Source organism: Microtus pennsylvanicus, chromosome 12 (genome assembly GCF_037038515.1).
Source record: "Microtus pennsylvanicus isolate mMicPen1 chromosome 12, mMicPen1.hap1, whole genome shotgun sequence".
Classification (NCBI taxonomy): domain Eukaryota; kingdom Metazoa; phylum Chordata; class Mammalia; order Rodentia; family Cricetidae; genus Microtus; species Microtus pennsylvanicus.
The window spans coordinates 8,457,655-8,484,986 of NC_134590.1; the positions used below are offsets into that span (position 1 = coordinate 8,457,655).

At 43.8% G+C, this 27,332-nt stretch overlaps 1 protein-coding gene and 1 pseudogene across 2 annotated transcripts; both read right to left on the reverse strand.

The window, feature by feature from the left end:
• Nucleotides 1–18: 18 nt before the first annotated feature.
• Nucleotides 19–27,332, reverse strand: LOC142832499 (uncharacterized). 2 transcript variants are annotated; one of them, XM_075942972.1, is made up of 6 exons: nt 27,234–27,332; nt 22,103–22,173; nt 18,644–18,740; nt 16,661–16,762; nt 11,282–11,437; nt 19–202 (listed from the first exon to the last, which is right to left on the reverse strand). In XM_075942972.1, exons 1-6 carry the CDS (start codon nt 27,309–27,311, stop codon nt 68–70), a joined length of 639 nt encoding a protein of 212 aa, XP_075799087.1. In that variant the 5' UTR covers nt 27,312–27,332; the 3' UTR covers nt 19–67. The 2 variants fall into 2 exon arrangements, with proteins under 2 accessions (XP_075799087.1, XP_075799088.1); XM_075942973.1 differs by lacking the exon at nt 16,661–16,762.
• LOC142832500 (small ribosomal subunit protein eS25 pseudogene) lies at nt 11,407–22,877 on the reverse strand (annotated as a pseudogene).

Here is a 27,332-nt window from a genome sequence, read left to right on the forward strand (position 1 = left end):
GAATTCTCGATGCAGAGCTCTGATTCCATGGAACCGTTTATTAGTCCTTGGAGGGAGGGAGGGAGGGTCAAGTGGGTATTACGTGTGTGCTTAAAAGAATGACAATGACTGAGAGGAGGACTGTGAGCGTGGTGATGACAATCTTGACGCACTTCCACCATGTTCTTTTGGGAGTCTTTCTTGACTTTTCAAATTCTTCAGCCTGAAATAGAAGTAAACACAAACTTAGAGTTTTCTCTCCATGTCTGAATTTAATGGCACACTCAAATACTTAATGAAGCCTAATTTGATAGTTGAGTTTTAACTAATTCCAAAAGCAGTCATGAGGACCAGGGATTTATAAAGTGGAACACCATGGCTCTAGGTGCCTGTGTTGAGCTGTGACAATATTCACACTGGAACCTTCAGCGAGTTTTTTTCATCTTCTTTTTCCTCATGTTTTTATTGAAAGGATTCCTCATAACCCAGTTTAGAGTTTTTGTTCTAGACACCTTGCTCTCAACTGTTTTTAAAGATTCTTTTGTCTGTGTGTGGCATTGAATTCCCTGGAGCTGAAGTAACAGGCGCTGGAACCCACCGGAAGAGCTGCAAACACTTGTAACTGCTGAGCCATCTTCCCAGCACCCGTGTTCTCAATTCTTTGTTCAGTTACTCAGTAAGTAATGCCATTTGATGCTAGGTAGGAGAAAGCATTATGGCGTAACTTGCCTGTTTGGCTGCATTCTCTGTGTAGGACAATGCATGGCACACAGTAGGCTAAATATTTGATGGAGTAATGACAGTTTAAGTGGAGACAGTAACACCTGCTGTGGAGCGCCACAGACTGAAGATCACTGAGAAGAAGGTGATCCTCACGCACATCTCAGGTGACCGCCCTATGAGAATTTGTTATTTACTTGTGATTTTCATAATTAGGTATTGTTGGGATTTGAACCTGCCATGTCCTTTACAGACTCGTGTTTTGAACAGTTGTTCCTCAGCTAGTTGGGCTATTTTGGAAGCTTGGGGGTGGCACTAGCTATTGGGACGCTGGTAGAGGTGAGCTTTTGAAGATCATACCGAGCCTCGGCTATGATGGCTGAAAGATGCCGTGTGGGTGCTGAGTGTTAAACTCCTGGTCCTGAAGAGCAGCCAGTGGTCTTAACTACTGAGCCATCGCTCTAGCCTTGGTCTCACGTTGCTTTTTAGTTATTCTTTTATGTAGCACAGTTAATAAAGCCCAGAGACAGATATTGGGGTTCAATCTGAAGGTCAGAAAAGCAAAGCAGACAGCCACTGGCTTTTACCTCTACCTCAGTCTGAAATGGTGATCCTGCCTCTAGGAATCTCAGCATGAGACTGTGTGGGAGCTGTCTCCTCCCATTTTATAATCCTCTAATGCTGGGATTAAGGGCGTGCACTGGTTTCTATGTCAAACTAGTGTGGCTACTGGGATTAAAGGTGTGTGTCACCACTGCCTGGTCTGTAAGCCTGGCCAGGGTGACTGTTTTACTCCCTGATCTTCAGGCAAGCTTGATTTATGAAAGTACAAATGAAATGTCTCTACACTTTCAGATTTATTGTATGTGTGTCCGTGCTTTGTGTGTATGTAGTACACACATGTGCCTGGAGTCCTCAGTAGTCAGCGTATGTAGTACACACATGTGCCTGGAGTCCTCAGCAGTCAGCGTATTTTTATACTGGAGTCCGAGGAACACCTGGAGGGAAACATTTAACCTGTCCAAAAATGTGTGATCTAGATTTATCTGCAGGAAAAGCTGACTTTTGTTAAAACGTCAAATAAGGGATTAGGGAGCTGGCTCGGTGATAAAGTGACTGTTCAGCAGTCAGGGTCCCAGCGCGCATGTCAGAGCTGGGTGGGCAGCCCCTGTCTCAACACTAACACTGGGGCCGTGGGGACAGGCTGCTCCTTAGAGCTTGCTGACCAGCTAGCCCAACCAAAAAGTAAGCTCTTGGTTCAGTGAGAGAGCTTGTCTCAAGAAAATAAGGTGGAGGGCTGGAGAGATGGCTCAGTGGTTAAGAGCATTGCCTGCTCTTCCAAAGGTCCTGAGTTCAATTCCCAGCAACCACACGGTGGCTCACAACCATCTGGAATGAGGTCTTGTGCCCTCTTCTGGCCTGCAGACATACACACAGACAGAATATTGTATACATAACAAATATTTAAAAAAAAAAGAAAATAAGGTGGAGGGCAGTGGAAGAAGATGGGTGGTGTCTACCTGCGGCCTCTACTGCCCTCTCTTGCCACGTGCACCTGCACATGTGTGCACAAATCTGCAGAATCTTTTTTTTTTTAATAGCTAGGAGTGGTTGCTGGCATATGCTTTTAATCCTAGCACTCAGGCATCAGGCAGAAGGAACTCAGTTTAAAACCAGCCTGGTTCCAAGTCAGCTAAGGCCACACAATGAGACTCTGTCTCAAAAAACAAACAAACAAAAAAAACAAAAAAACCAAACTTCTAAAAGGATTTTTACATTGTATTTGTGTGTGTGAACATTTTGCCTGTTTGTCAATGCTTTGTCCCCTGGGAGTGGAGTCACAACTGCTCTTACATGCCAAACCATTTCTTCAGCCCCTCAAATATGTGTTTGTTTTTTGAGACAGGGTTTCTCTTGTGTAACAGCCCTGGCTGTTTGGAACTCCCTTTGTAGACCAGGCTGAGATCCTCCTGCCTCTGCCTCTTGAGTGCTGGGATTAAAGGTGTGCACCACCATGCCCAGGCTTATATATATATATATATATATATATGTATGTATGTATATTTCTAAAAGACCAATGTAATCTTTACAGAAAAACAAGATAGAAAAGAGACAAAACTAGTGTAGGCAGCAAGACTGAACATTGTGAGAACCAGTCTGTGATCCAGCTGGTGTCGTAAGGCATGGCAGCATGCGTGTGCATGCCTGTAAGCACTGCCCTTGGGAGGCCGAGGCAGAAGAGTGAGCACGAAATCAGACGGAGCTCCTGTCTAAGCAGCCGCTGCAGTAAAATTCTGTTTTTCTCAGCTGCTTCTATTCCACCTGCTTAAAAAAGAGGGCACTTTTTCCTCCAATGAAATGTATACATGAACTTGGGGTTTGTAAGGTAAGACAGTGAGGTAAAATAAAATCTCTGGGGGATTTTTTTTTTTTGCCAATATTTTCTGGGATTTAGGTGCCACCTCAATTGCCATAGGATAGACGAACTATAATCTATTAAGCAAATAGCTCCATTGATATGGTGGATTAAGTAATATCATCTAGAAATGCTAGATAAAATAAGCTTAATTATATGGCTGGCTTTGGGAGAAAGCATGCGAAGAGCTGGGCCTGGGGAGCAGTGAGAAGCTGCTGGTGCTGCCCCTTCCACTCAGTCTGTACGCAGTGGTCAAAGCACCGAGGTTCCCGGGGCTTACTTTCTCACGTCATCTTCAGGGTTTTAGGAGTTTTAACATCTCACAAGTGTATCCAGAATCCAACTACTTCTCACCAACAATGCTGCACTCAATATTCACTGCAAGTGACCAACTTCAAGTAGGTTTTTGTTTACTTCAAGTAACCAAAAAAGTGGTCACTTTTAAGAAAACATATTTCTGAAAATTGGGCTTCTCATCTGTCATACTCCATCTACGTGGACTATTTCCTCAGTTTCTTTCGCTGCGCTCGTCAAGACTTAGCCTCTGATGTTTCCCATTCACAGCGCGGGGGCCTTCCCATCACACACAGCTGTTGATGACAAGAGACCTCCAGTCACAGGAGGTCTCCGGCTCCTCACTGACATGTGCACACGTGTGTGTATACAAACACACACATAGAAACACGGGAGATTAGGTTTTACCAGTCAGGGAAGAGTAAAGCTGTGCTCCTACTCCGGGACTGAAGGGGCTGATAAGCAAAGATGTCTTTTCTGCTCACTGTTGAACAGATTGTCCACATAGAGATTCTCATGCTTGAGGCAAGGTCAGTCACAGCAGGCACAAAGCCTGGACTGCCCAGCTGCTCACAGAAAGTCACTTTTGACTTTCATGTCTGCGGAGGGAAAGCACTGGAAGCTCAGGCATGTAGCTACATTGGCTACGGGTTCTCTAATCCTAAAGGTGAGGTAGTGCGGGCTGGATTGATGGCTCAGTGGTTAGGAGCACTCCTTGCAGAGGCCCCACGTTTGAATCCCAGCACCCATATGAGACAGCACGCAAGTGCCTGTGAACTCCAGGGTTGTCTGACCCCTCTTCGGGCCTCCGTGGGCGCTTGCACTCGGGCGGACACTGCACACATAACATAGTTAAAAACACCATTTTTTGAAAGACAAGCTGTAGTCATTACAAAACTCTAAAAGCGTGGACCCAATGTGCAGATGACACGGAGACCCACGTCTGTGAGAGCTTTGTACTCCACGTGCCTCCTGACTGTGCCTGCACAAGAAAAGGATGGAACAGACCGGCATCGTGCTTTGTGGGCACCGGTTGTGGTTAGCAGGGCCCATCCATCCACCCTCTTCTGGTCTTCAATTCCCACCTCTGTTTCTCTAGGCTGAGCTCCCTCTACCTAGACCTTGGGTCCCTTCTGTTGGCCTTTTGCTGCTTCATCAGCTCCTTTTCCTGTGCTGGTATTTGTATTCCTCTTTAAGTAAGTCTGTACTCATTTAAGATATACCTCTTTGGGGAGCATTGAAAGGTGGGACACAATGTTGACTTTCTGGCCCAAACAATAGAAAAAAGTTTGAAGGCCAATGAATTAAAAATGCACATTAAAAGTCTACCCTGTGGGGCTGGAGAGATGGCTCAGTGCTTAAGAGCACTGACTGCTCTTCCAGAGGATCTGGGTCCCACATGGCAGCTCACAACTCCCAAGATTTGACATCCTCAAAAAGTCTATCCTGCTTCAAAAACAATGTGATTCTAAACACAAAGAACTTGAACAGTGATTTATGTAATCTTGACACACAAAAGGGTAGCAAGCCTACAAGAAGGCATGTGACACCATTGCCATTAAGGAAATTTGAAATAATAACACAAGTCATCATAGTCACTCTGGTAGTAGCACTGGTCATGATAGGAGGCCAATGCTGAGGGGGTGAGATGATTCCGGTACCGTGGGAAATGGTTCAGCAGTCCCTCAGGTAGTTAAACAATGACCACGTGATCTAGCAATTGGACTCCCATGGATATGGAAAAATGATTTGGGAGCTAAGTGTAGTGGTGCATCCCTTTAATCCCAGCACTCTGGAGACAGACAAGCCAGCAGATCTCTGTGAGTTTGTGGCCAGCCTAGCCTACACAGTGACTTTCAGGACAACTATGGCTACATAGAGACCCTGCATTAAAAAGACGATTTGAGGACTGTTTTCAATTCTGAACATAGTTCTATAAAGAAATGAACCCATGGAGTCAGCTGGATGGTTCAGAACGTGAAGGCGTCTGCCACCAAGTCTGAACACAGAACTTGATCCCCAGACCCCATATGGTAGACGGAAAAAAGTGTCTTCCATAAAGGTACAGTGGTGTTACACATGCATGCACACAACACACGATAAATGTATTAAAAATGTATTACTTAAACTTAGTAGTCATTATTCACAATAGAGGATGTGATGTCATATGACTATAGTTCTAGCAGTTGGGAGGCTGAGTCAGGAAGAATGTTGAGCATGAGGCTAGCATAAGCGACACGGTGAGACGATGTCTTGAAAAGCCAAGAACTGCATCTATGGTGTGGTGGTAAAGTCTGGCATGTGCGAGGCCTTCACTTTGCCTCCAGCACCACAAAGCAAAACGACGCCTACAAAGCCCCAAATGTTTATGAATTTCATTGATGGACAAACAAACTGTGGTATATGGAATGTAAAGATAATGGAATATTTTTCTGTGGGAGTAAAGAAGTTACTCATGCTTCAACATCAATAAAGCTCAAGTCTGCAACACTCCGGTGAAAGAAGACAAGTGGGAAAGATTGTATGTGATCCAGGTTATAGGATGTGGACAACAGGTGAGCCTACAAAGCCCCAAATGTTTATGAATTTCATTGATGGACAAACAAACTGTGGTATATGGAATGTAAAGATAATGGAATATTTTTCTGTGGGAGTAAAGAAGTTACTCATGCTTCAACATCAATAAAGCTCAAGTCTGCAACACTCCGGTGAAAGAAGACAAGTGGGAAAGATTGTATGTGATCCAGGTTATAGGATGTGGACAACAGGTGAGCCGGGAGAACACAGTCTGTGACCGGGGAGAACACAGTCTGTGACCCGGGTTATATGGGATGTGGACAACAGGTGAGCCGGGAGAATGCAGTCTGTGACCCGGGTTATATGGGATGTGGACAACAGGTGAGCCGGGAGAATGCAGTCTGTGACCCGGGTTATATGGGATGTGGACAACAGGTGAGCCGGGAGAATGCAGTCTGTGACCCGGGTTATATGGGATGTGGACAACAAGTGAGCTGGGAGAACACAGTCTGTGACCCGGGTTATATGGGATGTGGACAACAAGTGAGCCGGGAGAACGCAGTCTGTGACCCGGGTTATATGGGATGTGGACAACAGGTGAGCCGGGAGAAAACAGTCTGTGACCTGGGTTATATGGGATGTGGACAACAGGTGAGCCGGGAGAATGCAGTCGCCTGTGGTCTGGGTAGTGACTATTTGGTGAGGTTTCCTTTTAGGGGAGGAGAAAATGTTTTGGAACTAGACAGAAGTGAGGGTACACAGCATTCTAAATGCACTGTCATTTTCCTGTACACTTTCAAAGTGCTAATTTTATACAAAGTGCATTTTACCTTCGTTTGAAAACGATATTCTGGATACTGGAGACATGCTTCAGTGGTTAGGAGCATTTGGGTGTCCCACAATCATGGGGGACTATCACCACCCATGTCCAACACACCCCTGTAACTTCAGCTCTGTGAGGATTGGGGTAGGGATAGGATGACTGGGGCCTGCTGGCTTCTAGCCTACCTGAGAAAAAGTGAGCCCCAGGTGCAGAGGACTAGGGAGAGAGGTGACAGAGGAAGACAGTTGGTGGCCTCTTCTGGCTTCTTTGTGTGCACAAACGTATTACATACACATACAGATAACTAATTAGAAGAATTCCGACCTGTGATAAATATCTGATTAAATATGTAGGCTTCAAGTAGAGCACTCAAACCATTTGCTTTTAGCTAGTTACAGTCACAAAAGAGTGGGAATGAGCCAGGCAGTGGCCACATACGCCTTTAATCCCAGCACTTGGGAGGCAGAGGCAGGTGGATCTCTGTGAGTTCAAGGCCTGCCTGGTCTACAAGAGTTAGTTCCAGGACAGGCTCAAAGTTACAGAGAAACCCTGTCTAAAAAAACAACAAACAAAAACAACAACAACAACAAAAACAACAAAAAAGGATAGAAATGAATAATAAACCTACCCATGGTATGTTGAAATAGGAGCGGTGGGGCTGCGTCCCCGGCACCCGGCCGCCCACATGGCTAGCTCTAGCTTATGCCCCAAAATAATTACACGGAAACTGTATTCTTTTAAACACTGCTTGGCCCATTTCTATCTAGCCTCTTCTAGGCTAGCTCTTGCACCTGGACTAGCCCATTTCTAATAATCTGCTGTAGCCCACGAGCTGGCTTACCAGGAATGATCTTAACCTGCGTCTGCCTGGAGTGGGAGAATCATGGCGACTCACTGACTCAGCTTCTTTCTCCCAGCATTCTGTTCTGTTTACTCCTCCCACCTATGTTTTAACCTATGAGGGCCAAGCAGTTTCTTTATTGCTTAACCAATGAAATCAACAGATTGATATATGACACTCCCACATCAATGGTAGACCAAATAGATACGAAGTATACTATGTGACATTTTGTAAATAGTATGTATCAATGGTTACTTGTAATCTTTGGAGACAATAACCACACAATATATAATATTGAGTATTGCAAGGCATCCAGCCAAACACATTGAATCCAAATAGTATTTTTATCATATTATTAAAGACCAAAAACCATTATCAATGTAGAAAAGGCATTTAATAACATTGAGCTGGGACATGATTACTAGCAAATGAATCGGAGTACAAAGTAGCTATCATAAACTAGTAAATGGTTTGGACCAAAATCTGAATATAAAACCAACAAATGATTGGGAAGCATTTGAGTACTCATTCTGTTAGGAATGAAATGAGTATTTCAGGGATCGCTGCTCCTATCCTGTTCCTGACTAATATAAGTAAGAGAATATAGACATACACAATACAATGAGAATGAATACTTACATGCTTCTAATCTGAGTACACTATCTGCTTATTTAGGTGTAAAAAACTAATATTTAATTTGCTATAATATTAATCACATTATCAAATATATTATTTTTCTGTGAGACTAAAAGTTCTTATTTCCTTAATAATTTATTTAATATTTTATTTCATTTTATTATGTTTTCACTTTTATTTCTCTATGTATGTATATATATATATTACATATATATGTGTGTGTGCATCTATAAATATTTTGTTTGTTTGTTTTCAAGACAGGGTTTCTCTGTAGCTTTTTGGAGCCCTTCCTGGAACTTGAGCTATAGACCAGGCTGGCCTCGAAATCACAAAGATCCACTTGCCTCTGCCTTCTGAGTGCTGGGATTAAAGGTGTGTGCAGTTATGTATACAACATTCTGCCTCCGTGTATGCCTGTATGCCAGAAGAGGGCATCTCATTATAGATGGTTGTGAGCCACCATGTGGTTGCTGAGAATTGAACTCAGGACCTCTAGAAGAGCAGGCTGTGCTCTTAACCACTGAGCCATCTCTCCAGCCCCTTGTTTTTTTTTGTTTTTTCTTTTTTTTCTTTTTTTTGAGACAGGGTCTCTCTACAGAACCTTGGCTGTCCTTGAATTCACAGAGATCTACCAACCTCTGCCCCCTGAGTGCTGAAATCAAAGACATGCACCACCATGCTCAGTGTTCAAGAACATTTTGTAAAGCTAACATGATAAAAACAATATTCAGACCACTGTCCTAGAAAGATCTTGTCAAGCTGGGCAATGGTGGCACACACCTTTAATCCTAGCACTTGGGAGGCAGAGGCAGGTGGATCTCTGTGAGTTTGAGGCTAGCCTGGTCTACAAGAGCTAGTTCCAGGACAGGCTCCAAGGCTACAGAGAAACCCTGTCTCAACTCCCACCCGCCCCCAAAAAAAACCAAAAAAAAAAAAAAGAAAGATTTTGTCCAAAGGTCTAAGGTATATATTTCTAGGAGTATTTAACACAGTAGTGCTCACAGCACAGAAAGCTCCGAATGGGGAAGCACGAAAGACAAGGGGTGGCACCAAAGTGGGAGGAAGCTCCCGGGGTGGAGGCAGCAAGGGAGGGGAGGATGGGGAAGAGAAGCACCGATAGGCACAAAGCTTGTTTAAAAAATGCTGTAATAAAACCTAATTCTTTGTAAGCTAATAAAAAGATAGAATCAATATAAATGTTTATCAAGACAACAAAGGACAAGAAGTAATGGCATTTTAGAAGAGGGTAAATGGATCTATTTCAGAAGGAGGATTGAACTACAAGACCATGTTATAGAAAGGATAGGTACATTACATTTCATCAGTGTAAAATAAGAAATGCTGGGACCTATGAGATGGCTCATAGATAAGGCCTTGCTGCCAAGCCTGACTACAGATCTCAATTTTGTGTCACAGTTCAAAACTGTAGGAGCACAAAACGGTGTCATGGTTTCCTGGAGCCAGCGCCAGGAAAGTCAGCGGCAAAGCGCAGCAGCGAAACCCATGCCAAAGGCTTTCCTTCCCATCTTGATTGTGGTTACCGACTCTAGTTTGTCAACGGAACTTGAAATGGAGCATCGCTATTTGTTGATGGAGGAAGGTCATTGGTTAATTAAATAAAGAAACTGCTTGCTCTTATAGGTTAGAACATAGGTGGGTGGAGTAAACAGAACAGAATGCTGGGAGGAAGAGGAAGTGAGCTCGAGACGCCATGCTCCCCTCTTCTGGGCAGACGCGATAGCTCTGCTCTCTGAGGCAGACACGATGAAGCAAGCCGCCAGGTCAGACATGCTGAATCTTTCCCGGTAAGACCGGTGCTACACAGTTTATTAGAGATGGGTTGATCGGGATATCAGAATTAGCCAGTAAGGGCTAGAGCTAATGGGCCAAGCAGTGTTTGAATGAATACAGTTTGTGTGTTGTTATTTCGGGGCATAAGCTAGCAGGCGGCCGGGGTGCTGGGGACGCAGCCCCGCTGCTCCTGTTACTACAATTTGTAAACAGTGTCACGATGAAGGACGGAGCCACAGGGCCTCTGCTGTGACCACTCAAGCTGTCATTTCAGTGTGAATGCGGCCAGAACCAAAACACAGCTCACTGGGAGGCGGAGGTGAGGCTGTCACTGTGCCTGGCATGCTGGGTTGAGAACGCGCCTGGTGGCAAGTCCCTGGAAACTACAGGGTGGAGGAGAGAACCGACTCTGGCAGGTTGTCCCCACACACATCTGTGTACCGCGCATACCCACCAATAACTAAAAGTTGACAGAGGACATGGCGAGGCCCCTTGCAGAGACTCAGCACCAGTGTTGGTAGTTATCAGTGTGTGGCAACTTTCGCTTCATTTACAATCCTTTCTCCAGTTATCCTGAGGCAAATGCTCAGATAGGATGTAATTGCAGCCATGACATTTTAGTATGAATCTTTCTCAATGACTTTTAAAACCATTAGTACAGCATTCTTTTCATACCTGAAAGTTAGTAATAATCCCTCAATGTCATTTACTATCCAATTTTTTTAAAAGATTTATTTATTTATTACATATACAATATTCTGTCTGCACGTATCCCTGTGGGCCAGAAGAGGGCACCAGATCTCATTACAGATGGTTATGAGCCACCATGTGGTTGCTGGGAATTGAACTCAGGACCTCTGGAAGAGCAGCCAGTGCTCTTATCCTCTGAGCCATTTCACCGGCCCCTCCAGTTGTTTTTAAATGGTTGTTTACTTGGTGTGCATGCATGTGCATGGATGTGTGCACCTGCATGCCACAGGGCCAGTGTGAGGGATAGGACAGCTTGCTGGACTCCCACCTTTTCCTCCACTCCATGTGGAACTCAAGTGATCAGGCTTGGTAGCAAGTGCCTTCACCTGTGAGCCAGCTAGCAGCCCTGAAATTATTCCTTACTGTTTCTATTGCACTCCATTTTCTTTCCTTTTGGTTACAAAGTATTGTCTCACACTAGCCCTCTGTGTGTTTGCCTTGAGCAAGCTGTATCTAGGTCAGTAGCATTGCCGGTTTGGGGCACTGGAGGTCAACATCCATGCAAATTACTTACAGTTGCCTGGGGGTCCTCTGCTCCTTCAGTGATGATGGTCACTGTTTCTTTTTCTAAAACTGTATCTATGTTTCTCAACATAATGTTTTTTACGTCAGTCACTTGACTTTTCACTGAAGACACTGTGTTGTCACTTTGATTTCTATTGTATTCCATCTACACAGAAGAAATGGAACAAAAATTTAATTTGTATTAATGAAACACATTACTGTCAAGGGCACAACTAATTTTTATAAGGAATCAACTAAACCACAAATTGTCCTATTCTAATCTTGCAAAACAGAAAAACAGGCAAAGGGGAGAAACTCCCACCAATCCATTCAACAAACAGTGGGTGATTTTCTTTTTCTTTCCCTTCCTTCCTTCCTTCCTTCCTTCCTTCCTTCCTTCCTTCCTTCCTTCCTTCCTTCCCCCCTCCCCCCTTCCTTCCTTCCTTCCTTCCTTCCTTCCTTCCTTCCTTCCTTCCTTTCTTCCTTCCTTCCCCCCTTCCTTCCTTCATTTTTTTGAGACAAGGTTTCTCTGTAGCTTTGGAGCCTGTCCTGGAACTAGCTTTTGCAGACCAGGCTGGCCTTGAACTCACAGAGATCCACCTGCTTCTGCCTCCTGGAGTGTTGGGATTAAAGGCATGTGCCACCACCACCCGACTTGGGTGATTTTCTTTAAATGGTTTATTTAATCATTTTAAAACACAGACTTTACTTTTAGAAACATTTCATGCTCACTGTAAAATCCAGCTTTTTGGCACTCCCTGGCTGCTTTAGGCACACCCTCTTTTACTGTCAACATCCTGCATGGTATGGGACATTTGTCATAGCTGGTAGCCAGAGTCCATTTTTCACCGATGGCATGGGCAGGAGGTAGGAAGTGTTGGCAGTTTTAGGTACAGGGACCTTACTTCTTGTCCATGGACAGAAGCTGGAATGTCTTCTGATCTGGCTGGAGGACAGAAATGCCGTAAGTGCTGTGGACTTTAATCTGGTTTCTTGCTATGTTTCTCCTTTTGCCCAGCTTCCCGGAAGGTGTATGTGAAGGTATGATCGAAACTCCACTTTATTCTTTATTTTTATTTTTTTCATTTATTTTTTTCAAGACAGGGTCTCTCTCTGTGGCTTTGAAGCCTGTCCTGGAACTCACTTTGTAGACCAGGCTGTCCTCGAACTCACGGAGATCTGCCTGCCTCTATGCAGGGATTAAAGGAGTGTGCCACCACCGCCAGGCCAAAACTCCACTTTAGATACCTGGGATGCAGAGGTACATGGACACCTTGTGGGTGGGTCTAGACTGACCAGCTCACTCCACATACCTCAATCGAAATAAATAAGTAAATAAAAGGCGTATCAATCCCTACACAACCACTGTCATGACGACCCAGTTGTTGGGCCCACCTGTTGTCCAGGAACACTGCTTTCTCTTGATCTCACCTTTTTCTTCTTGTGCCATCAATAGCAAACTTCTTTCTAAAACTCTCCTATTGCCCGTTAAACTCTTTCTTCAAGTTTTGGAGACAAAGGACCAGAAAGGTACTGGCCTGGAGTGGTGTGGTGGCTGTTGATCACGCTGGACCCTGGCGTCCCAAGTTAGTTCCCCTGAGGTAAGGAAACCTCTGTTGCTCCTAATGACCCCCACTTTGCTCCACATCAGCCAGTGCAGTCCCCAGTGGTGCATGTCTGGTGGGCTGGACAAACAGATACGCTATTTGAAACAATAATTGTTTCATTTTATGTGTGCTTTGCCTGCCATGGAACTGGGGCTTGAGACAGTTGTAAGCTGTCATGTGGGTGCTGGGAACTGAACCTGCGTCCTTGCAAGCATATCAAATCTTCTTAACTGTTGAGCCATTTCTCCAGCCCAATACATCATACCGGGTAGTCTTATGGCCAGTGAAGCCCTCTGACCTCCGTCCCCACAGTGCTCTTAGGTGCATGGTTTCTGGAGTGTCATGATTTGGACAGCAAGGAATGCAGCCTTCTCCCAGTGGCTCCTTTCACTCACTAATACGGATTTTATGTTCTTCCATGTCATTTATTTTCTCTCATTTTCACCAGAAATAACTTATGCAGTTTTTACCTGACATTTTCAAATAACTATGGCAACATGAACTATTCTGAAACAAGACTTCAGACAATCCTTGCTGACTTGGCGTAGGAGTTTTGGGCAGTCCAGTCTGTAGCTGATATGACATTGCATAGCTTCGTTATTGTCCTTAATCTTCATGTAACCCAATGCCGCAGCTTCTTTCCTATTCAGGGGACATCCTAACACATTAACAGTTGAACCCCACACCCTCCTTTGTCTGGCAGCCACGTTCCCCATCTTCCCTGCCATTTCATAGCTAAGTGCGTGCCTTGCTTTCTTCCCTCCAGGGTGTTGGCTGTCACTCTGCCCTCAGGACAGACAGGTCCCCCGGGCAGAGTGACTCCTGTTCCCACATAGATGTCACTGCTGCTAGCATTACTTGAGGCAGGCTTACCACATTTATAAACTGAGGAATATCTTTTTTTCTTTTTTGTCTTTGTTTTGAATTTTATTTTTTAATTACTGTTTTGGGCTAGCATACGAAGTTGGGCTCCATCATAACATCTTCATAAATGTGTCATTATACTCTGTTATCATTTGTCCCTTCCCCACCTCCAGCTGGGTCTCCATCTCACCTCCTCCCATGAGTCCCTTTCTAATCTGCTTTCCTGTTACCACATGTATCTAATTGTCCTCCAGGAGCCTTTTCCATTAAGACATTTTCCTCCCCCTTTAAAGTTCCCTTTCTAGTGTCATGATCTACACACACACACACACACACACACACACGTCATTTATTTGTGATGATTTTTCAAGTTTTAAACTACATTTTGTTTGTTTGTATGAGAGCATGCACCACAGCACATGTGGAGGTCAAAGGGAAACCTGGAGGCGTTGGTTCTTCCCTTCCACTGTGTAAGTGCTGGGGGTTGAATGTGGGTCTTCAGACTTGCTGGCAGGTGTCTGTATCTGCTTAGCCACCTCACTGAGATCCCATTTTTCAGTGTGAGCATACAGATATAAACTTTCTTCTTAGAATTGCCTCAGAGTTTGGCATACTGGCCAAGTGCTTGTAGGCACACACAAGCCCCAACACTGATAAATAAATAAAATTTAAAAATATTTTAAAACTGTCTGAGCTATATCTCAAAGATTCTGGTAATTATAATTTCATTTTGATTTTTTCTAAGAATTTAAAGACTTCCTTTATGATTTATTCAATGATTATTCAAGAGTGTATTGTTCAATATCCATGTCTTTGTGTTGTTTTCCTTTCCTTGTTGATGTCCAGATGGCGCTGTGATGGGAAAGAAGTGAGAGTGCGTCCTTTTCCTTTGAGACAGGGTTTCTCTGTGTATCTGTGGTGCAGTCACCATAGCGTCTGAGGTCTCTGTCAGTGTTTAGTTTGGATGATGTATCTAGAGATAAAAGTGGGTAATAAAGTCACTATTATTATATTATGTCTATTAATATTTACTTCATAAAATTGGGACTGCTAACATTTGGTGCGTATATAATTCTTATATCTTCTGAAGATGAATTGATTGATCTCTTTATTAATATGCAGTGATCTTCTCTCTTCTGGTTAATTTTGGTCTGAAGTCTGCTCTATCTGATGAAAGGTATGCTAGCTTTTCTTCAATTTCCGTTTACTTGACAGATTGTTTTCTACCTACTGCCTCTCGGTCTGTGAGTGTCTTTATCGGTATTTCCTAGAGGCCACAGAGAACTGGACTAGTGCGGGAGGTCCTTCTGTCTATTTGTTGTTTTTATTGGTTAATGAATAAAGAAACTGCCTTGGCCTGTTGATAGGGCAGAACTTAGGTAGGCGGGGAAAACTGGACTGAATGCTCGGAGAAGGAAGGCAGAGAGAGGGACGCCATGGAGCCACCAGAGTCAGACATGCTGAAACGTTGCTGGTAAGCCACTGCCATGTGGCAATATACAGATTACTAGAAATGGGTTAAACAAAGATGTAAGAGTTAGCCAATAAGAAGTTAGAGCTACTGGGCCAAGCAGTGTTTTAATTAATATAGTTTCTGTGTGGTTATTTTGGTTCTGGGCGGCTGGAATGAACAAGCAGGCTCCCTCCAACAGTTGGATCTAGTTTTTTTCTTTAAAGATTTATTTACTATGTTCTGTCTATACAGTGTTCTATCTGCATGCATGCCTGCCAGAAGAAGGCATCAGATCTCATTATAGATGGCTGTGAGTCACCATGTGGCTGCTGGGAATTGAACTCAAGACTTGGAAGACTAGGTAGTGATCTTAACCTCTGAGCCATCTGTCCAGCCCCTGGACCTAGTTTTAAAATCTAGTTAGGCAGTCTAAGCAGAGGCAATTTACATTAAAGGTCATCACTGAGAGATGCTTACTAATTCCTATGGTGACATTATTTGTTGCTGCTACTGCTCTTCCTCTTCCTCTTCTTCCTCCTCTTCTTCCTTCTCTCCTTCCCATCCTCCTTCTTCTTTTCTTCTATTGTGTAACTATTTCAAGTGTGTGGTTTGGTGGCTTCGGTGCATTTACTGTTATGTAATGAACATCACTGTTCATATGTAGATTTCTCATTTGTCCTGAACTGAACATACATATGTGTCAACGTCAACTGACATCCGCTCCCCTTTCTCCATCCTGTGAGGTTACACTCCACTTTCTATTTCAAGCGATTTAACTATTCTTGGTATCTCATGTAAATGCAATTATAGAGTATTTGCCCTTTAGTAACATTTTATTTCACAAACACGGAGAAGTTTTAAAATTTTAATTTGATAGTATTTAATAATTATATAAAACATTCACATGGTTAAAAGGTCAAGTTTAGACACAGGTTTTTTTTTTAAGATTTATTTATTTTATGTATATGAGTGCTCTCTCTGCATGTACAACTTTATGCCAGAAGAGGGCACCAGATCCCATATAGATGGTTGTCTGCCACCATGTGGTTGCTGGGACTAGAACTCAGGTCCTCTAGAAGAACAGCCAGTGCTTTTAACTGCTAAGCCTTCTCTCCAGCCCTCAACACAGGTTTGACACAGGGAGACCTTGTTTCTCTCTCTGATGGCTCAACCCTTCTTTCCCTAGTCCCATCCAGGCATCCATTTATGCATTTCTGGTTTATCCTCTTACTTTTAAACTAAAATAAGCAAATATGTATATTTGTATTTATTTGCTGTTTCTGAAATGGCTGAGTATAAGAATGGTGAATTCCCCGGCAGCATGACACTTGTGTTTCCTGCTGCTCTGCGGAAACCCCGGTGTGAACCTCTGCACCCTACAGACAGTTCTCACCCTTCCCTCCCACTCTTAGGACCAGCTCGTCAGTAGCACTGATGAGCTTAGGATATAAGTTGAGGTACATACCATGTGCTGTGCTAGTATTTGTTGAAAATCTGTAGCAGGTGCATTTGAAGGGAAAAAACGTTCCTGTGACATCAGAGGATTTCTCGTAAAAATATCACTAACCTGGAGAAATTAATGGAATATGTAACCTGCATGGCAATGCCAAGTGGAGGACAACAGAGTCAATGTTCATTCGAAGCAAAACATGGCAGAAACATGAGCTGTTTGGTGGCAGGGCATCATTTCCACTTTAAGACATGGTAATTATGAACATTGTGTATGGCTCAGGCTTATCTAAGGTTCTAGGACAAACCAGAGACTCGAACAGTTTGACTGCAAGTATTCCTTTCTTCCATTGGTATCCAAGGACATGGAAAGGGGAAACCTTTGACATTTTCCAAATGGTGCTATCATTGTTTTTCTCCTGCCCTTGTCTTCAAAATTGACTCAGAAATCACAAAATGGTACCAAGTGCCATTCCTTTTCTATCAAATGTTAGTTATAAGAAGTTTCAGCACCTCAAAAAGAATCCTGACAACTGTTTGCACTTAACAGTGTACTCTCAGAAGTACTGGTAAAAACAACCTGCTTAGCAGTTTCTTGTCACCTGGTGTTCAGAGGGCAGTAAAATTGGGACGTTTGTAAAGGACAGAGAGAAAAAAATTAGGGGTATTCAGTTCAATGACTAAAATGCTTTACTCTCTGAACTCCAGCGTTTATCAATACAGAGAGAATTACCCTCCACTTTACATACAGTGACCATGGGAGCTGTCTCAATGTTATTTGTGCTCCGAACAGATGAAATGTGTGCATGATTCGTAAGAGTGATGGGACAAGAACTATTAGTAACCATGGAGGAACTAAAGGAGTCAATGTTTTTATTAAAATATTTATCTTGTTTATATATTTGGTAATATATAAATTTGAAGATTGGGAACATTTACTTTTAAAAATAAGAAACAGGGATTAGAGAGATGGGTCAGCACTTAAGAACACTTGCTACTCTTGCAGAGGAGCCAGGTTTAGTTCCTAGCACCCACATGGTGGCTCACAGCCATCTGCAATTACCACTCCAGGGGATCTGGTGCCCTCTTTTGACCTCCATGGAGATGGCACACATGTGGTGCACGTATATACAATCAGGCAAAAGACTGACACACATAAAATAAAAATTAATAAAAATAAAAATAAGAAGCGTCCATAGAAATTCCCAGGACAGTGGCTTAGCTTATGTCTTTAGACTGCCTTTTCTGAAGTCTCTTATTGACTGACCTCAGCCTTGGAGCCACAGGGGACATCTGAGGCAATTAGCCTCTCAGAAATGGATGAAGTCTCACTTTACCGTAGTTGGTATTTGCTAGCAGTTCTGTTAAAATTTTCCCTAGAGATAATATATCTTTATTTAAAAACAACTTTTTTATGGGTAATGGGCTGGGGGGTCTAGGAGTGGCTGGAGGGTGGGAAGTGTGGATGAAATACACTGCCTGCATATATGAAATGAAAACCAAAGTTGATATGTATTTCATTTAGCTCCTATAATTATTTATATACTACAACACAAGTATCTTTAGAGTATTATTCTAAAAAATTTTGGCCACTGACATCCCTATGAATATAGTTATTTGTGAATTATATGTGCTATTTCTTTTTTCTAATAATTTTATTACTATAATAACATTCAAAATTTCCTCTTCCTCCCCTCCTCCCACTTCCCTCCTGCTCCCCTACTCACCCTCCTCCTCTCCCCTTCCAGTCCTAAGAGAGGGCAGGGTACCCTGCCCTGTGGCAAGTCCAAGGCCCTCCCCTCTCCATCCAGGCTGTTTAATTTTTTTTCTTGAGCTTGAAAATAAAATGACTGTAAGGAGAGGTTCTAATGGATTTCAGTGGAGGGTCTTTGTGACACTATTTCTGAGTTCAGGGCTTTAAGGAACCAGGAGACATCAAGTCTCTGAGGTCAGTACAGCAGCTTAAAATGTCAGCACAGCAGTACAGACAGTTACTTACTTTTTTAAGAAATGCAGATGGTGCCATAGTATCCAAGCCATTGTCTGTAGCACATAAATAAGTGATTCCATCAATAAAGAGAGTATGGTAGACATAGCTTTGAAAAGAATGCATCTATTTATAATACTGAAGAAGTTAAGTACAACACACCGAATTACTTGTTTGTCATTTACGAGCTGTCACTGTGGTATAAAAACTATATACTAATTTACATGTAACTTTTGCTTTTTTAGATAGGACTTTGATAAGTAGTCCAGGCTGACTTCCCACTTGCTCTGCTGCCTATGTTGGCCTCAAACCTTTGACAGTGCTGTTTCCCGAATGCTTGGGTTATAGGCATGTACTATTATACCTGGAAAGACAAGTAACTGTCTGGTTTCTCAAGCCAGGGCGTTGCTTTGTGGTTCAGGCTAGCTTTGAACTCACAGCAGTCTTCTTGCCTCGGCCGCCCAGGTACTAAGACTACAGGTGTGCAACACTGCATATGTGGCTAGGAGAACTTCAATGTATTTGAAAAACTATGCCAAATCAAAACTGCATACAATTTTAATATATATTTAAAATTGCACCAATGTAAGGGCATTATATTAAAAAGGAAATGTGATGATCTGATTATATCTTTTTTGCAGACTTGCAATAATCTGAGCAAGCAGAAATAATGTGCCCACTGACTTTACTCTCTGTACATTTTTAGGTAGACATAGTTTTGCGTGTCCTGGCTTTCCATCATGATGGGTTGGAATTTTAAGCTGTGAACTAATAGTGCCAAGTAGTCTAGAGGACAGGACAGCTGGGGAGAGGAGAGCCAAACTTGTCACAGTTGGCTAAAGCACACTTTGCCTGGACAGCACCAGCTCCTAGGCTGCAGCCATGCTCTGGGGGAGCACCTCCATGACTCTGCTTGGTGCCTAGACCCAGGCTTTTGAATAAAGAATCTCCAGATGGCTAATGGGAAGCGGATCTGGCCAAATATTAAAGTGGGGATACACGTGAGATGAGAAAATCAAGAAACAGCCCGTATGAATAAATGTGTCACCCAGGGTAGCCCTCGCTCTCCATGCTCCCACCCTCTCTTCCAGTGCTGGGATTTCAGGCATATCTGGTTTATGTTTAATGGTTTTGGAAGAATCTGCTTCACAGCGTGTGCTTTAAATATTGTGACACCCAATGTGAGAAGAGATATTTTAAATTTATGCTTAGAATATTGTGAATAACACCTGGAGGCTATTTTTAACATTTACAAATGCAAATACTTGGTATCTAGGATGTATGTTACCTGACACAAGACCGTTAAATCCCGCTTGCACATGCTACAATGGCACAAGTATGGATGCTTTTGCTCCTTACATAATACATTCTTAAAGGAGCATTTCTTAGAGGAAGAAAAAGAAAAACAAAAGGAAATTACAAACCCAAACCTCGTTCAAAGTGCTTACCTACCTAGAGGGAGGAAGAGAGAAGTGGGTAGAAAAACAGGGACAAGAATTAGACTCTGGAAGGAAACTTGTTTTGTGGATTTCACTTTGAAAGCACACTTATGTTATTCAGTGAGGGCTTTTAAAGGCACAATCATTAGAAATGAAACGAAATGAGAAGAATGACTTTGTATTGCATAGCCCAGATAAAGACGACGGTGGGCTGGTTCCTATTAGGAAGGGAAAAGAACATGATTTGCGGGTAGATTGGATGTAGATACAGGAGAGACAAGAATCAGAGATACAAGTTTTAGGTACTAGGAACTGACTGCGGATGATTGCTAACATCTCAAATGGAAATGTAATAAGACAGTATACACCATCGAACACTAATAGTCTTGCTGAAGATGGAGCCTCTGGAACCAGCTGCCTGGAGCCTGGTGATCTCTGTGTGAGCAGTCAGCAAACCTTGACTATGGGAAGCTGTAAATTCTTAACATTAATCTGAAAGGAAAGGGATGGAAGGAGCTTAAATGAAACTGGAAGCAGGCAGGACTGGCCTGTCACAGAGAGTGCATTTTTGGGGTACAGAGGCAGTGAAGAAACTGTGACCCTGACAGAAGTAGAAACAATGGCTGGTATTCAGGGAGGGAGGAGGGAGTAGATGGGACCAAACACACAATGGGGGAGGTTCTGGGTGCTGGCAGGGTACTGCTTTTTAGGCATAAGTGGTAGCTACTTCAAAAATTATATATATATATATATAAATAAAACAATATAATATATACATTACATTGTATATATGTGTATATATAATATAATATATACATATATGTATATATATATATGTATTGTTGTTGTTGAACATAGATTTTGCTAAGTTTCCCATGTTGGTCTGGAACTTCTGGGCTTAGGTCAAGAACTTGTGCCTCAGCCTCCTGAGCAGCTGGGACCACAAGTGCCACCTGGTCTGAATTTGTTCTTTGTAACTGTGTAGGGGTATATTGCTTGTATTTAATAAATAAATTTTGCCTGAAGACCAGAGGCAAAGCTAAAGCCACTAGAGGTCAGGTAATGGTGACACACATCTTTAATCCCAGGATTTGGGAGACAGAGGCTAATGGATCTCTATGGGTTCAAGGCCCCCCACTGGGCTACACAAGACTAATACAGAAGCAAATCCAGGTGGTGGTGGCAACACTTTTGATCCCAGTACTGGGGAGTCACATGCCTTTAATCCCAGCACTAGAGAAGAGAGAGGCTTAGTCTGCCTAGTGTGCCGTCACTCAGCCTTGGTAGAGGGAAGACTTCTCTAGTGACTTGGCTGCTTTGTTTTTCTGGTTTTTGGGTTGAACCCCAAATTCTGTCTCTGGATTTTTATTATTTGTGTTACATACTTCTTTTTTTGAACAGGTTAAAATAAACTCATTAAAAAATATTGAAAGACTGATCAAGTGGCCCACACCAGTAATTCTAGCACTTGGGAGGTTGAGGCATAACAGTTGCCATGAGTTCAAGGCTAGCCTGGGCTACCCTGTCTCAAACAACAACAACAACAACAACAACAACAACAACAACAACAACAACAACAGCAACAAGCGACTTAAAATAACAAATGCTCTTGACTCACCCGCTTATGTCTTAACTATAGTTTCATACTGGTTTAGAATATATATAACATCCCAAGTAAAACTTAATGATGGTGGCTATTCTTATTGACATTACTAAATATATTTTAAAGTAGAAGTTTCTTTTGTTCGGGCAAAAGAAATGTTATAGGTAGACCAAAACCATCTGAGCCCTCTTTCAGCTCCACCTCCAGTTAGGACTCTGCAGATGCCGTGATGTCGCCCTCCCCTCCCTCTACACAGGTAGCAGGTACCCTGAATTCGGCAGTTATCATTCCATTGGTGATGTTCTGCTTTCCTCCTTCCTGTGAGGCCAGGCAATCGTGTGTACGGTTGCTAGTCTCCTCACGTCATCATTAGAACCATTAGCTGGATTCATAGCTGTTAAGAGAAGACTCATGATAGGTGTTCCTTACCTTCCTATTTGGATTATGGTCACGGGTTCGGCTTTCAGAAGCACCTGTCTAAGCACCTTTGCCGCTGCTTCCTAGGAAAAAAGGCAACCTTTATTTTATGGAGGACTCTAGTCAGTATTTTCCTTCTAAAATTACCAATGTTCTGGTTGGCTTATTAAGAAAAACCCTCTTCCTAAGAGAATTAAATTGATATGACTCATGAGTGATAAGAGGCAAGATGCCATGAAATATGTGTATTTCACGTGCAAAATATGTTATATGTACATATATAAGTATGTGCATAATAGGCTGCATTAGATAATCATATCTTTTTTTTTTGATTTAATAAAGTTTTATTTTTCCAAAAGTACAGCTGATTGAACCTGTTCATGCATCTTCACCAGCAGCTGGGGCATCTCCACCCTTTGTGTTTCTTGTGTAAATTACTTGGGCTCTGTGCTTTGAAACCAGCTTGATAAGCCCTTTACTAAGGAGCTCCTGAAGAGCTGCCCTGGCCAAGGAACCACGAATCTTCAGTCTCTCAGAGACCACGGCTGGAGTCATAAGTTTACAGTTGGGAACTTCCTTACAGAGTTTGTCATATGTAGCCTTGTCAAACAGGACTAGATTGTTGAGCTTGTCCCGAACTTTGCCTTTGAACCACTTCTTCTTTTTGGCCTTGCCACCGGACTTATTTACTGGGTCTTTGTCTTTTTTGGCCGACTTTCTGGCATCTTTCTTCTTCTTGTCATCCTTGGGCGGCATGATGAAGCTCGGAGAGTGGCGACGACCACTGCAGCCTTCTTAAGATGTCGGGGAAAAACTAGATAATCATATCTTTACAGAAAGATCTTAGGTTTGGCTTTAAGGCTAGGAAACAGTAGCCAATCAAGTATTGTGTCTTTTTCCCCAACCTCAGAGCTGAGGACAGAACCCAGGGCGTAGGCAAGTGCTCTGTCACTGAGCTAAATCCCCAATCCCTCAAGTAGCTTTCCAATGTCAGTTACTGAGAAAAACTACATGTGAAATGTTTTGAGGCTGGAGAGATGGCTCAATTGTTAAGCGTACTCATGCACACAAGAGAACCCGAATTCAGATCTCAACATTCATGTAAGAAGCCAGGAATGATCCTAGGTATGCCCATATGGGTGCTGGGGGACAAAAGAGGGAGAAAGGGGAATCCTTATGGATCACTGAAATAATGCGAACTCCAAGTTCAGGGAGAGACCCCTCCTCAAAAAGTAGAAGGTGCAATGATAGGATATTTGATGCCTTCCTCTGGCTTCTGAACATGTACACAGAAGCATATACATCTCATACATACATTTGCACACACTCTTAAGTTGCATGTGCATGTGTGCATTTGTGTGTATGTGACTATCACAGCATGTGTGTCAGAGACACACGTGAGCTTCTGCGGATGCTCCTGTCTCTGTCTCCCATCTCCGCACAGTGATTACAGATGTTCTCAAGTTGTGTGTATGGCTTCTGCTTGAGTTCTGGGGATCTGAAGTCGGGTGTTTGCACTTACATAGCAAGTGCTTTTATCCCCGCAGCCATCTCCTCGGCCCCAAACTCTGTCTCTTACTCTCTGAATACACTTAGCAAACTTCTATTCGCGAAGTTAATAATTCCCTCAATACCAAACAACTATTTATTATCTGTGTGCATCTGTGGGGTGCATCCTGTCGCTCTGAGTGGCTCTCATGTGGTGTGCAGAGGGCAGCTTTTGGGAGCTGGTTCTCTCCTTCTACCTTAGGTGGGCTCCAGGGCTTCTACCTTAGGTGGAACTCAGGTCATTGGGCTTGCTAGCAAGTGCCATTACTCACTGAGCCATCTCGGCAGCCCTATTCATCGCTCTTTAAAAACTAGTATTTGCCAAGAACTCTTGCAGCTGCCTATTCCTTATAAGGGTGGTTCCTCGGGGGAAAGCTTAAGGTACTATAATTGCGCTGAACACCTTAGAGCGCATCAAGTGGAATCCCATGCTTTTACTTTAGAAGCATGAGAGGATCTGAAAGTTACCTGGGCAGCCCTAGAGAGCCGCACTCCTAATTAACTTTCTCATTTCCCACAAACTAACACTTAAAATAGAAACTTTTATGGATGAGTAAAGCCTATTCATGGTAGAAAGTAATTGCTACTGCCTGATATGTCAAGGAGTCATTTTCTAGGACAGAATTTCCTAAGACACCTGAAAAATTAAAGGAATATAGCCTTTTCTGTTGTTGTACTATTAGCAATAAAACACACCTCTCTAGCTCCCCCCAGGTGTTTCTTTTGCACAATATAAACTATGATATCACTGCAAGACTGAAAACAAATGACCCCATGAGACCGAGCATGTGACAAAGGGGGCTCATATGCTGCAGAGCCGCTGAGTGGCCTGGGTTGGTTTCCTTCCGGGAGGAATGAAGACTGAGCACATGACTTCCAGAACCAGTCTAACCTCAGATTCCCACAACAGTGGTTGGTTAGCTTCTGTGATTAAGTTTGCTACTATTTTTTTTCAAATAGTGTGTGTGTGTGTGTGTGTGTGTGTGTGTGTGTGTGAGAGAGAGAGAGAGAGAGAGAGAGAGAGAGAGAGAGAGAGAGAGAGAGAGAATATCTTTGGCACTGAGGGAAGCCATGATATCATTTCCTCCCTCTAATTGTAACTGTCTCTTGAATCTCCGGGCTGTAGTTTGCCTTCTGTGGTTAGCTGTCGGCACAGCAGGCATTCCGCACCTGTAATTTACAAATCCTGGATTGCAGGGTGCCCCCTCTTCTGTGCTCTTACCTCCTATGTGCTTAAAAAGAGAGGCCTTATGACACTTCTGACAGCTCTCTCCTCTTAACAAGGCGTGTTGAGGACTCACTGTTTGTTAGGCTTTGGATTCGACTGGGGAGACAGAGATGAAACATTCTCTGTCCTGAAGTTTGATGGCAGAGACAGCAAAGGAAAGAAGATTCCAGTTCAGCTTCGTTAAGTTGTTTGGCAGAAAGACTCCAGTTAGTCTAGGCACAGAGTCATGGAAAAAGGGAGAAAACTCCCAAAGAACAGATGAGATTATACTGCCCCAAAGTGGAGAAAAGTGGTCTCCAGGAAGAGGGGCAAGAAGTGGTGAGAAAGCGGCCTGAAGTTTAAGGTAGCAGAGGACAGGGCAATTGCATAAAGGAAGGAGGGGGGGGGGGGAGGAGGGAGCCCAGCCATTCAGGAGGGCCTGGCTGCCCACGGGAGGAGTGCTTGCTTTACTCTGAATGCAGTCGGTGCTGCCAAATGTGGTGAGCGGGAGGGTGGCCCAACTGCAGGTATTTGGGGGAACAATCACCTGAGCAGCACTGTGGAAGCAGCCTTTGAGGAAGACAAGTCAACAGGCATTTCTGTAAGCTTGGTAAGAAGTAATTAGGGCTGGAATGAAGATATGGTTCAGAGAGAGAGAGAGAGAGCGCATAGAGGTGCCAGATGAACAGATGTGAAGACAAAAAAAAGGGAGAAGATGGAGGGCAACTCCCAGCCCCCACCTGAGTGTCTCAGGAGGGAAACTCAACAAGACTGGAAGCATATGAAGAAACACCTGCAGAAAGGCGATTTAGTTTTGTTTGACTTCTGTTATGAGGCCATCTGACTCCGAAAGGATGTAACTGAAGTGGAAAGGCGCCATTCGTGTCTGTGTGACGCTAAGAAGGAATCCCACCCAGTATGTTAGGGACTGGCAAAGGGAGGAACTCCAGGAGGAGGCTGAGCGAATACCCCACACCCACACCCCCTCCTTCCTCTCAGAGCAAGAGGGTGCTGCTCTGGCCAAGCTCATGTCTCTCTTGCTGGCCAGTTGTGCCCCTTCAGGCCTTGCTCCACCAATGGCCTTGACCCGTCTCATAGGTGGGAATGTCTCCATTTAAACAACCGAGGACCCACCCTCCTGGGTCATGATTCTTCCAGTTTCTACTCTCCTCCATTTCCTATATAAATTTCAGACAAAAGGGTGTCCCCATCCTAAGTTCCTCTTTTCCTATCCGCTGGCCCGAAGCAGCCTGGCCTCAGTATGACCCCCAGGCGTCTCTCTGTTGTCTAACCCAGTGGCAGTCACCCACCTCTTCCCGCTCTGAGGATTCTCTTTTCCCTTCTCTCATCGCGCACCTTCTGGGCAGCCTGACACACGACTCTCATTTCCGGTGCCAGACCCAGACTTTCGGGTACTAGACTAATACATCCATGACCTCCTGAACCCATTCTGGCTTCCAGAAATGAGGCAGAAAATAAACATATACGATGTGTTGAATTTTTAACAAGCAACACGATTTGGCATGTTGTCGCCTTCCTTCTGCATTGCCTTTGAGTCCCCTAGTCCTATCCTTCTCTATGTACCCTCTGCTGTTCAGCGCTGCCAAAGAAAGACGCGAGAATCGTCCTGTGCACAGTTACAGCCCTCATTCCACATACTCAGTCAAGTGTCAACGCTAGAGGGCATTTACCAGGTTTCTTCCGGACCTGCCACACTTCTACACCCGTACCTTGAGTGCCTTAGCTCAGAACCTTAGAGTCGATTTATAGACTATAACCATATCATCTTCATGGGTTGTGTCTATCTCCAGCCAAACACTTTTTACCCTCTGGGAAAACTGTATGGATTTAAGGTCCAGATACAATACATACAATATTAGATGACATCTGGTAAGTTATAGGGGAACTGTGTGTGTGTGTGTGCTGGGGCTAAACTCATCCTCCCATACTATGGGCAATGGGCAAGTGCTCTAACATTGCATTACTTTTTGTGCTCTCTTTCTCTTTTTTTTTTTTGAGCGCGTCTATGAAGTCCACGCTGACCTCAAATTCATGGCCCTCACCACCCTGAGTACTGGGATGCCAAGCTGCGCTGTCGGGGTGGCCCTCTCTTTCATGACGCTGGGCTTGTGCAACTACTACGTAGTCACTAAGTGTGTGCTGAACTGCCGGTTATTTCTGGGCAGAGGGAAAATCTAAGAGTTGGGTCACGTTGGAGATGGCTAGAAATCACCGCCAGCCGCGTGCAGGACCAGGCCTAACCCCTGGGCGGCGCACGCGCGGCTCCCGCCTAGGAGTCAGCGCTGGGGCGGGGGCGGGGCTTCCGACCCCGGAGTCCTCCGAGGTCACCCCGCGTCCCGACCCTCGAGGAGCAGAACCCTCAGGTACCTGATAGGAGCCGCCGGTCAAGGCCAGCTCCGCCAGGACCGCCCGGCCATTAGCAACGCAGCTGTAGGTGATCGTCATAGCCCGCCGGCCAGTGAGAGA

Coding starts and splice junctions, on each gene's coding strand:
- LOC142832499 (XM_075942972.1), bottom strand. CDS start 27,311: ATGACGATCACCTACAGCTGCGTTGCTAATGGCCGGGCGGTCCTGGCG. Junction 18,741..22,102: donor ACCATAATCCAAATAGGAAG/GTAAGGAACACC, acceptor TTCTTTTCAAAG/CTATGTCTACCATACTCTCT. Junction 11,438..16,660: donor AAATACTAGCACAGCACATG/GTATGTACCTCA, acceptor TCTTCTGTGTAG/ATGGAATACAATAGAAATCA.